At 35.9% G+C, this 13,011-nt stretch overlaps 1 protein-coding gene across 1 annotated transcript in view; it reads right to left on the reverse strand.

Moving 5' to 3' along the window:
- The window catches only part of LOC150104894 (xylosyl- and glucuronyltransferase LARGE1-like), a 413,744-nt gene that overhangs the window by 99,070 nt on the left and 301,663 nt on the right, over nt 1-13,011 (reverse strand). The window contains exon 13 of the mRNA XM_090396042.1: nt 378-479. Within this exon, the coding sequence (XP_090252168.1) occupies nt 378-479 (102 nt within the window). The remainder of the gene's footprint in view (nt 1-377; nt 480-13,011) is intronic.

The raw sequence follows: 13,011 nt of genomic DNA on the forward strand, positions 1-13,011 counted from the left end.
ATATACACTGATTGGACTGACCATTGTCATACAAAATGTGATAGAAAAGGTTCAAATGTTACTTAAGTAAATAAATATATATATTCTCCAATGATTATATAAAAGAACCTTTAATATAGAACATATTATCTAATATAATATTAATACATTTCAGAATGAATGTCATTTGACAAACATTCAGTTATGAAAACTGGCAGGTAATTGTGAATGGTAGCATTCTGTCTAGCACAAAAAAGTTGTCTTGTTTTAAATTTTCACTTCCTAAAATGATAAAATCATTTTAGGAATCACATTTGTATGCCCTATTTTTAAAAAATAAATTTTTGGTTCATACTAAAAAGAGCATTTAACTGGTTCATAAAATATATAATAATTACCGGTTCATAATCATAATCAATATAATAAAGATGTGTTCTGTACTGTACAACCCTGGCTCTTCGAAATTCATAACATGGGTCATCCTCATCAATGGCATTGAGCTGAAAGTAGCAAACAAAAATTATATTGAAAGAACCTATATTGCAACAGCTTTTATGAAAATAGTCTTACCTTCCTTTCCTTCAATTTTTAATATTTTTAATATTATTTAATATATTTTATCAGGGACAATCTCTATATAAATATTTAAAATTCTGCAGAAAAATAGCAATTCAATATGGAACATGTTATGTTTGCTTAAGTTTTTGGTAGTTTTATTTGTCTTTTAATAAAGAAAAAAATATTGTGAAATAAAACAATTATTATGAAAATATTTATAATAATCTTCATACAGAAGATTATTATAAATCTAGATGTATCCTGCCTTACACAATAAAACTATCACTTCCTTATTGACATTCAGATCAAGACAGGCATAAGTCCAATGTTTGATGACTCCTACCAGTTATTACCCTCCTATGAAATATTTCCCCTATATCTATTTGGTAGGCTCCTCTCATCAACTTGTATGATTCAATCATGTCACTTCTTCAATCCCAAGCTCTGCAGAGCATTTTCATAATATCTTCAAATTCAACATTCCAGAATCTGAAGACAATCTTAGTCATTAGCTTCTCTCTCTTTCTCTCTCTCTCTCTCTAACATTTCCTTATCAAACAGATATCCAGGTGACCAGATTTGTACACAGAAATCTAGATGTATCCTGCCTTACACAATAAAACTATCACTTCCATATTGACATTATCAGTATTTTTCTGATTCTGACAGCAATTTTGGAAAGACTTGACAACTTTTGCAACATCTCATCTGAACTTCAGCTCCCACTCTACCAACACTCCTGGTTACTGTGCTCCATCTGAGCAAAATTCCTCCAACACATCTTGTCCAACCAAAATACATGACTTTATATTTAATCTGAACTGGCATCCTCATTTATCTGCTCGTAGTACGAACCTATTACAATCATCACGTAACAACATAGAGCTAGAAATACATCAATATTATTATTATAGATGGATCTTTAGTATAAAGATTCATCATGGAACATCCACACTAAATTTTATTAAAATGCTTATCATGTCATGCCTTAAAGTTGTTCACTGACAACACTCTACTAATCTCCAAGCAAATAATTTAGTCCTGACAACCTCGCTCACACTCTTTCACAACTTGTAGAAGTGACACCATGTTCTTTCGTATCCAGTTATGTATTAGAAATGTTTTTTTTGTTTTTTTTATTGCAGTTACTCTAAAAACACTTTAGTAGTTTATCACATTTCTTCTTTTCTTTTTATTTTTATCAATTGCCTAATTTTTGCTAACTGATAAACAAACTTTCAGCCTGTCCTTATAAGGGAGCACTCCATAAACCACTTTGGTGACTCAACTGAATCCACTTTTACACCATATCAACATACACAAGATACCTAGGTGACCATATTTATTCCCAATAGTCTAGATGTATGAAAGATTTATAAAGAGGGATAATAACTTAATTTTTTTTGATTGTCAGTGTGTTTCTTAACATCCAAGTAATCTTTTATGCTATTTTGAAAATTGCTGTAATATGTCCTCTGAACTTCAGCTCTCTATCCACTATCATATCTGGCCTCATCAATTATCTTGTAGTCCAATTCCATCTGAGCCTATAGTTTATATATATATAGTATATATATAACAATTTGTAGTATTAAGTGGGAATTGGGATATGTTCATATTTATATATACTGACTATAACCAAGACTAGAATAACAATTAAATTTATTCAAAACGCAACATGTTTCATCGGATTGTCTGTCTTCTTCAGGCATGGGAACATAGAAAGCAAATAAACACTATAAGAAACATCGTATCACTATAAAAACAACTATTATAAAATTCAGTTAGCTTTGAACTGTAGCTACAGTTCGTGTTGAAGTTCTACTGTTAAGCAGCTGCGGGCGTCTGATTTCACGAGTGTGCCAATATTGGATAGCAGAGCTGAAAGAGTCCGGTAGATTATAGCTAAGGTTATTATTTATGTAATGAGGGTCCATAACAATTTCCTTAGACTCGACTATGCAGTGCTCCACCTCGTCACAGCATATATGAAGGTTTGAGGTTGTTGTCCAGTTTATCTCATGTTGACGCCCTTCATCATTTGTGTTTACTGAAAACAGTACGTGGCTTGACAGGGCACTTGCTCTAGTTCTTCTGTAGGCAACGTCCCTCTGTTATTCTTCCAGATGTAGGAGGATGAATTTTTCAGTTTGGATATATTGTTTTGCTTCCTGCAGTCACACGTGATCTTGTACACTCCTGGGAATTGTAGATGGTTGTGAGCTGGTTTGTATTTGCTTAAAATCGATCTTAGTTTAGGAAGAGTAGAGAAACAGGTTTTTATGTTGAACTTTCGTAAAATTCTTCTTAGTTTCATGGAGACCGAGCTGACATATGGTAAGGAGATATAACCTTTAGGATTGTCTTGTGTTTCTGAGTTGTTTTGGTGGCGGCAGTATAGATGCTTATTAATAGTTTTCGACGAGTAGCCATTACTTGTGAAGGTTCTTTGTAGATGTTGTAGTTCATATTTTAGCTCTTCATCAGCTGACAGTATAGATTTGGCACAATATTGCTAGGGTTGAGATGATACCCACTTTCTGTGCAGGATAGTGATGTGAGGATGCATGCAGGTATCCACCTCTCTGTGTAGATTTTCTAAAGATTCAGATTTTAATAGAATCAGATGTCTTAGTAAGTCTTACGTCCAGGAAGGGAAAAGATCCATTTTCTTCAACCTCCATTGTTAATTTGATATCTTGGTGGAAGTTGTTTAAATGATTTAAAAAAGACTGAAGGTTATCGGTGCCATGTTCCTAGATAAGAAATATGTCATCTACAAATCTCAGCCAAATTTTTGGTTTAAGAGTAGCTGAGGAGATTGCCTTTTGTTCGAAATCTTCAAAAAAGATGTTAGCTAATATAGGAGACAGGGGGCTTCCCATTGCCAATCCCTTATTTTGTTTGTAGATTTTCTCCTCATACTGAAAGTAGCCGGAGTGAATGCAATGTGATAGCAAGGAAAACATCTATTTTGAAATCTTGTTCTTTAAAATATCGAGGACCTCTTGAGTTGGTATGTTTGTAAAGAGAGCCACCACGTCAAAGCTCACCATGATATCTGAAGGCTGGAGTTTTATATTTTTGATTTTCGAGACGAAATCTGTTGAGTTTTTTATATACGAAGAAGGATTTCCTGTAAAACCTTTTAAAGATGAAGCCAGAAACTTAGATAAGCTGTAGGCAGGTGAGTCAATACTATGTACAATTGGGAGACCATATAACCTTTGGATGAGTGGATGTAAAGAGCAAGTGGCAAGGCATGTGTTTCGTGGAAGTTCTGTGGCTTTTTGTAAGAGGTTGTTTGTTTTGTTATGTATCTCCCTTGTTGGATCTCTCTCAATTTCCAAGTATGTATCTGACTCTAATAATGCCAAGATTTTTTCGTGGTAATCTGTTATATTTAGCACTACAGTTACATTGCCCTTGTCAGCTTGTATGATAATGATGTCTTTGTTATTCTTAACACTTTTTATGGCTAGCCTTTCACCAAGGGAGATGTTATCAGATGGAGCTCTTGCATTATTAATCGCAAGTATTGCTTCCATGCAAAGTAAACTGGGATCTGCGGCAGGAAGTAGTGATGCAGCTTTCTCCATCTTAGTTAAAAACATTTCCTTGGGAATAGTTTTAGGCACAAGGACAAAATTGAGACCTTTTTCAAGAATTTGTTCTTCGTTATGATTTAGAACATATGACGATTGGTTTATCACTAATTTTTTAGTTCTTCCATGAAGATTATTATGGGTTGTTTGTTCTTGTGTTGTCTTTAGCGAATTAAACTTTCTGATAAGCTTATGTTTGTTTAAGTTTTCAGATCTTAATGCCCGACGTGTACTTATTTCTTGAACAGGATTGCATGAAACACAGTCTAAGGAGGTTACTAAATGGTTTTCTAAGGATGATTTTTGAGAAAAGAGAAGAGCTAAATTACGTTTGGTATCGTTAATTCTCTCTTCTAAAAGTTCTAGTTTTGCTTTTTGGTAGATTCTGTGTGCTTTTTCACTGGTAATGGTTTCTCTGAATTATAAGAATTTAGAAATAATAGAAGAGAACTTACAACGTTTCAGGAAAGTCTGTTGATAGCGACCAATACTCTTAAGTGTCTTCTCATAAGCTTTCGTAGGTTGGAAATTATACCATTCAGAAGGGATATGATAACAATTTGTAGTATTAACTTGGAATTGGGATATGTTCATATTTATATATACTGACTATAACCGAGACTAGAATAACAATTAAATTTATTCAAAACGCAACATGTTTCATCAGATCGTCCAACTTCTTCAGTTGTGAGAACATAGAAAGCAAATAAACACTATAAGAAACATCATAGGGGCGCTTAAGGGTCAAAGCTGTATAACTGAGAGGAGACCTCCACATAGCCTTTAAAGGAATGCGGAGAACCGACCAGGGCTTCTGACCTAATGTCCAATCCTCACCTTCTTGTGGTGCACCCTGTTGGGTATCTACTTGGATACGGAACGAACGAGGATGGGCTGGCAATTTGGGATTTAACCGACCAAATTGTATTCTTATTGGTTAAACTAAAATAAAAAATGATGGTACAACATGACAAAATTTCATGCCGGCTGGGGCGTCGCCCGGTTAAACAAGGCCCCCGTTGTTTTCGCCAGGGAACCAGGGCGAACAGTGAAAAGTCAGCTACTGGAACAAATCTGAAAACACACCCAACTCAAAATCACCAGAGTTAAAGATCGGTACGATCAACATAGAAGCCTGAATGGCAAAGAAATGGAGCTAGCTGAGGAATTAGATAAGTACCAGATTGACATAATAGGTGTGACTGAAACAAAAAAGATAAAAACTGGTGAGATCTTTCTGAGCAATAAATACAAAATGTTATTTACAGGCAATGACAATCAAGGAAAAGAAGGTGTAGCCATAGTATTCAACACAAAATACGAGGCTAATCTTCTTGAATGGCAGGCAGTCTCAAGTAGAGTAATGTGGGCAAATATGAGAATGGGGAACTGGACAATGAGACTTATTTGTGCCTATGGTCCCACAGAAGGTTTTACTAAGGTAAAGTGGAGGAATTTTTTGAGGCTTTAGAAAAAGCAACTGACACAATGAAAAAGGAAAAGTTGGTCCTTGTTGGGGATCTAAATAGCAGAGTAGGAAATGATAGTGAGACATACAAAATGATTTTGGGAAAATTTGGAGAAAAGAGCAAAGCTAATAATAATGGCAAATATCTGTTGGATTTCTTCTCAGGACGTGGACTGGTTATTACTAACACCATGTTTCAACATAAAAATATGCACAAATTCACATGGAGAGAAGAGGCAAGGAATAAGAAAAGTCTCATTGACTATGTTATTGTTGATAGTGATGTTTTCTCCCTGGTGCAGGATGCCAGAGTGTACAGAGGATTTGAAATTGGAAGTGATCACTATCTAGTCTTGAGCAGGATAAAATTGAATTTCATATTGAAAAGAATAACCTGTAAGAAAATTTTAAAGCGAATAAAAGTTGAGCAGCTCTCAGATGTGAACTGTAGACTAAAATACACAAAGATTATTGAAGAAAAAATGAAAGAGTTTGAGAACAGGAATCAAACCTTGGAGATTCAGTGGCAAGCCTTGAAAAAAGCCCTGATTGATTCAACCAGAGAGGCATGTGGTGAAGTTGTCTGCAAATATAGAAAAATTAGAACTCCATGGTGGACACAGAAATTTAAAGAGGCAGTGAAGGAAAAGAAGAAAGCATATCAAAAGTTCCTGGCAAATAAGTCAGCTTGTGCTCTTAGAGAATACAGAGACAAATGCAAGAATGCTAAACACTGTGTAAAACTAGCTAAACAAAAGTCATGGGAAGACTTTGGCAAGAATATTGAAAATAAATATCAAGAAGGTGGCAAAATATTCTGGAGGTTGTTGAACAAGCTTAGGAATGGAGGAAAGAGTGCTGTAAAAGGAGTTAGAAATTACTTGGAAAAACTACTAAATGAAACAAGCAGTGACGACAGCACAGTGGTAAAAAACACTGACCAGGCATGCAGTCAGGAATACATATCCATACTTGAAGTAGAAAAAGCCATCAAAAGCTTGAAATGTTGAAAGGCAGCAGGAGTAGATGATATTCGACCAGAAATGCTGAAGTATGGTGGTATAAAGGCCTTGTAGTGGTTGCACTGCATAGTTCAGAAAGCCTGGACAGAGGGTTGAATTCCTGATGATTGGAGTAAAGCTCTCATAGTACCCATATATAAAAAGGGAAATAAAACTGAATGTGAGAATTACAGAGGTATTTCCCTACTGAGTGTTCCTGGCAAGATCTATGCAAGTATACTTGAGAAACGGTTGAGAAGAATTGTGGAAGAAAAGCTTGGTGAAAAACAAGCTGGATTCAAGCCAAATAGAGGCTGTCAGGATCAGATCTTCACTTTACGACAAATAGTCAAGAAAGCATGGGAATATAACAAAGATATGTATTTAAGTTTTGTCGATTTGGAAAAGGCATATGACAAGGTGCCAAGAGAAAAGCTAATCAATACGCTACAGTTATATGGTGTCAATGGGTCATTATATCAAGCAATACTTAGTCTTTATTTGAGTTGTAAGTCAGCAGTTAGAATTGAAGGAAGTACAGGAAGATAGTTTAATGTTAAATCTGGTGTCAAACAAGGATGTACGTTATCCCCTGTGTTACTCATTATCTATATGTATCACATTATGAAGGAAAGTATTATTAAACATGATATCAAAATTGGAGATGTTAATGTCAGCTCTTTGATTTATGCGGATGATGTTATACTTCTAAATAAATCCGCTACAAGTCTGCAAGATTCTCTGACTAAATTGAATAAATGTTGTAATAGATATGGTATGAAGGTGAACAATAAAAAGACAAAGACAATGAAAATAGGCAGAATCATTGAAAATGTCAACTGTGTTTTGAATGGAGAACCTGTGGAACAAGTAAAACATTTCAGCTACTTAGGCATGATTTTTAGTGAAGATGGTAAATTCAATATGGAAATAGATAACAGAATCAGCAAAGTGGTATGGTGGGAATTCAATTGAATAAATTCATATGGAATAAGAGAGAAATTAGTCGGAACACCAAATTAGCTGTATACAAGACAGTGTTCAAACCAGTTTTAACTTATGGATCTGAGAGCTGGGTCAGAAGTAAAACACTTGACCAAAGACTAGAGACCGCAGATATGAGAGTCCTGAGAAAGATTAGTGGCATGAACAGATGGCATCAATGGCAATATCATATTAAAAATGAGGATATTAGGAAAGAACTTGACATTGTCAGCATCCAGGAATGCATTAGCAGAGCTAATCTTAGGTGGTATGGTCGCTTAAACAGAATGGGTGAAGAAAGATTAGCAAAACAAGTGTTCTCTGCCAGGTTGGCAGGAAAACGACCCAGAGGAAGACCAAGATATAGGTGGATTGATACTGTACAAAGTGCCTTAGACGATAGAAATATAAGATCTGATAATCTTGGAGTCTTGACAAGTAACAGACTGATTTGGAGGAAAATTGTAGATAGGAAGTTAGTAATGATGTAATTTTTTTCATGTAGTACTGTCATATCCTGTACACCCCTTGAGGGTACATGGCAGGAATTTGATGATGAGAAACATCGTATCACTATGAAAACAACTATTATAAAATTCAGTTAGCTTTAAACTGGAGCTACAGTCCGTGTTGAAGTTCTATTGTTAAGCAGCTGCGGGCGTCTGATTTCACGAGTATGGTAATATCGGATAGCAGAGCTAAAAGAGTCAAGTAGTCAAACCATGTAGTGTTTTCAGTAAACACAAATGATGAAAGGCTTCAACATAAGATAAACTGGACAACAACCTCAAACCTTCATATATGCTGTGACGAGGTGGAGTGCCACATAGTTGAGTCTAAGGAAATTGTTATGGACCCTCATCACATAAATAATAACCTTAGCTATAATCTACCGGACTCTTTCAGCTCTGCTATCCGATATTAGCCCACTCGTGAAATCAGACGCATGCAGCTGCTTAACAATAGAACTTCAACATGGACTGTAGCTACAGTTCAAAGCTAACTGAATTTTATAATAGTCGTTTTTATAGTGATACAATGTTTCTTATAGTGTTTATTTGCTTTCTATGTTTCCACGCCTGAAGAAGTTGGACAATCTGATGAAACATGTTGCGTTTTGAATAAATTTAATTGTTATTCTAGTCTCGGTTATAGTTAGTATATATAAATATGAACATATCCCAATTTCGAGTTAATACTAAAAATTGTTATCATATCCCTTCCGATGGGTATAATTTCCAACCTACGAAAGCTTATGAGAAGACACTTAAGAGTATTGGGCTCGCTATCAACAGACTTATCTTCCTGAAACGTGGTAAGTTCTCTTCTATTATTCCTAAATTCTTACAATTCAGAGAAGTCATTAATAGTGAAAAAGCATACAGAATCTACCAAAAAGCAAAACTAGAACTTTAGGAGAGAGGATTAACGATATCGAACATAATTTAGCTCTTCTCTTTTCTCAAAAATCATCCTTAGAAAACCATTTAGCGACCTCCTTAGACTGCGTGTCATGGAATCCCGTTCAAGAAATAAGTACATGTCGGGCATTAAGATCTCAAAACTTAAACAAACATAAGCTTATCAGAAAGTATAATTCACTAAAGAACAAACAACCCCTAATAATCTTCATGGAAGAACTAAAAAGTAAGTGATAAACCAATCGTCATATGTTCTAAATCATAACGAAGAACAAATTCTTGAAAAAGGTCTCAATTTTGTCCTTGTGCCTAAAACTATTCCCAAGGAAATGTTTTTAACTAAGATGGAGAAAGCTGCATCACTACTTCCTGCCACAGATGCCAGTTTACTTTGCATGGAAGCAATACTTGCGATTAATAATGCAAGAGCTCCATCTTATAACATCTCCCTTGGCGAAAGGCTAGCCCTAAAAAGTCTTAAGAATAACAAAGACATCGTTATCATACAAGCTGACAAGGGCAACGCAACTGTAGTGCTAAATATAACAATTATCACGAAAAAAAATCTTGGCATTATTCGAGTCAGATACATACTTGGAAATTGAGAGAGATCCAACAAGGGAGATACATAACAAAAAAAACAACCTCTTACAAAAAGCAACGGAACTTCCACGAAACATACGCCTTGCTGCTTGCTCTTTACATCCACTCATCTCAAGGATATATGGTCTCCCAAAGATACACAAAGAAATCTGCTCACTGAGACCAATTGTACATAGTATTGACTCCCTACCTACAGCTTATCTAAGTTTCTGGCTTCATCTTTAAAAGGTTTTACAGGAAATTGTTCTTCGTATATATAAAAAACTCAATAGATTTCGTCTCGAAAATCAAAAATTTAAAACTCCAGCCTTCAGATATCGTGGTGAGCTTTGACGTGATGGCTCTCTTTACAAACATACCAACCAAAGAGGTTCTCGATATTTTAAAGAACAAGATTTCAAAAAAGATGTTTTCTTTGCTATAACAATGCATTCACTCCGGCTACTTTCAGTATGAGGAGAAAATCTACAAACAAAATAAGGGATTGGCAATGGGAACCCCCCTTTCTCCTATATTAGCTAACATCTTTTTTGAAGATTTCGAACAAAAGGCAATCTCCTCAGCTACTCTTAAACCAAAAATTTGGCTGAGATTTGTAGATGACATATTTCTTATCTAGGAACATGGCACCGATAACCTTCAGTCTTTTTTAAATCATTTAAACAACTTCCACCAAGATATCAAATTAACAATGGAGGTTGAAGAAAATGGATCTCTTCCCTTCCTGGACGTAAGACTTACTAAGACATCTGATTCTATTAAAATCTGAATCTTTAGAAAATCTACACAGAGAGGTGGATACCTGCATGCGTCCTCACATCACTATCCTGCACAGAAAGTGGGTATCATCTCAACCCTAGCACATCATGCCAGATCTATACTGTCAATGATGACTAAAAAATGAACTACAACATCTACAAAGAACCTTCACAAGTAATGGCTACTCGTCGAAAACTATTAATAAGCATCTATACCGCTGCCATCAAAACAACTCAGAAACACAAGACAATCCCAAAGGTTATATCTCCTTACCATATATATTAGCTTGCTCTCAACGAAACTAAGAAGAATTTTATGAAAGTTCAACATAAAAACTTGTTTCTCTACTCTTCCTAAACTAAGATTGATTTTAAGCAACTACACACAAGCTCACAACCATCTACAATTCCCAGGAGTGTACAAGATCACGTGTGACTGTGGGAAGCAATACTATGGCTAAACTGAAAAATCCATCCTCCTACCTCTGGAAGAACACCAGAGGGACACTGCCTACAAAAGAACTAGAGCAAGTGTCCTGTCAAGCCATGTACTGTTTTCAGTAAACACAAATGATGAAGGCCGTCAACATGAGATAAACTGGACAACAACCTCAAACCTTCATATATGCTGTGACAAGGTGGAGTGCCGCATAGTCGAGTCTAAGGAAATTGTTATGGACTCTCATCACATAAATAATAACCTTAGCTATAATCTACTGGACTCTTTCAGCTCTGCTATCCGATATTGGCACACTCATGAAATCAGACACATGCAGCTGCTTAACAATAGAACTTCAACATGGACTGTAGCTACAGTTCAAAGCTAACTGAATTTTATAATAGTCGTTTTTATTGTGATACGATGTTTCTTATAGTGTTTATTTGCTTTCTATGTTCCCACGCCTGAAGAAGTCGGACAATCCAAAGAAACATGTTGCGTTTTGAATAAATTTAATCGTTATTCTATATATATATATATATATATAGTTTTATGTATGTATTTTATATATGTATGTTAACCGAGTCAATGATCATTCTGTCATATATATATATATATATATATATATTATTACACCCTCCATGGAGTCAACAGACTCATTGTGGGAGATTCATTCAACTGATAACATATTTATAATATAGAATCTGAAAGTCCTTAACACTCCTTGCATTTACAACACATTCTGGCAATGCATTCCATTCACTGACAATTTTCCATGTAAAAAATATACTCACACTCTTCTTCACCACACTTTTACATAACTTCCAGGAATGACTTCTGGTTCTTCTCCTCTCACCTTCTACTTTTTTTATAATGCCCTCTGGATTAATCTGATAAAATCTTCTCACTAACTTAAATGTCTCTATCATATCACCTCTCTTTTTTCCATCCACCAACCTCTGCAATCCACATCTCTTCAACCTCTCTCTCTCTCTCTGCATAGCTATCATTCCAAACTCCTGATTTTGTCTTAGTCACTCGTCTCTGGACCCTCTCCACATCACATTAAAAACCAGGTGACCAGATCAGAGCACAACAGTCCAAGTGTGGTCTGACCAATGCCTTATACAGTGGCACAACCACTTCCTTATCCTTGCATGTTAGAGTACTTCTTATCATAGCAGCACTATGATGTGCAACCTTTGCAGCACTAGCAATATGCCCTCTAAACTCCAGTCTACTGTCAACCATCACTCCCAAATTTCTAATCTCATCTACTTCCTGCAGTACAGCACCATCAATATAGTACACAGCCTTATATTTCTGCACTCCAAAATGCAACACCTTGCATTTATTGATATTAAAACTAAAACCTCACTCTTGTGTCCAAGTAAAAAGTCTATTCAAATCTTCCTGAAGGGATTCAGCATCAGTAGTGTTATTTATAATTCTTCTCAACTTTGCATCATCAACAAATAACTGAAGATCCTCAGTCAGTCCACATGATATATTGTTTATAAAAAAGTTAAACAGCAAGTGGCCCAAGAACAGAACCCTGGGGTGCACCACTGGTTACCCTTCTTTTTTGAGACACTGCTCCATCATACACAACCTGCTGGTATCTTTCAGACAACCAAACTCTGATCCATCTAACCAATATTATTATTATTATTATTATCAACACCCGACCTCCATGGAGTCAGAGACTCATCATTGGAGGTACTCACTATTGCATACAATGTTCATCCAACCGCATCTTAAACTGATTCAATGTGTCCACATTCACAACACACTCAGGCAATGCATTCCACTCAATTACCACCCTCCATGCAAAGAGCCTGCTCTCACTCCTTCGCTCACACCCTCATTATACAGTCTCCGGCAATGGCCTCTTGCTCTACTTCAATGAAAAATCTCTTCCATGTCTACCTGATAACAACCCCTGACCAGTTTATATGTCTCAATCATACCCCCCCCCTTCCTTCTCTACTTAAATGAAAAATCTCTTCCATATCTACCTGATAACAACCCCTGACCAGTTTATATGTCTCAATCATACCCCCCCCTCTTCCTTCTATTCACGAGGTGCTGCAAGTTACATTCCCTCAATCTGTCCTCATACTCCACATTCCAAAGACCACTGACTACCTTTGTGAATCTTCTCTGTACCCTTTCCAACATATCCTCATCACCAT

This window comes from Typopeltis vanoorti, chromosome 7 (assembly GCF_054136105.1).
Source record: "Typopeltis vanoorti isolate ZY-2024b chromosome 7, IOZ_Tvanoo_1.0, whole genome shotgun sequence".
In the NCBI taxonomy this organism is placed as follows: Eukaryota; Metazoa; Arthropoda; class Arachnida; order Uropygi; family Thelyphonidae; genus Typopeltis; species Typopeltis vanoorti.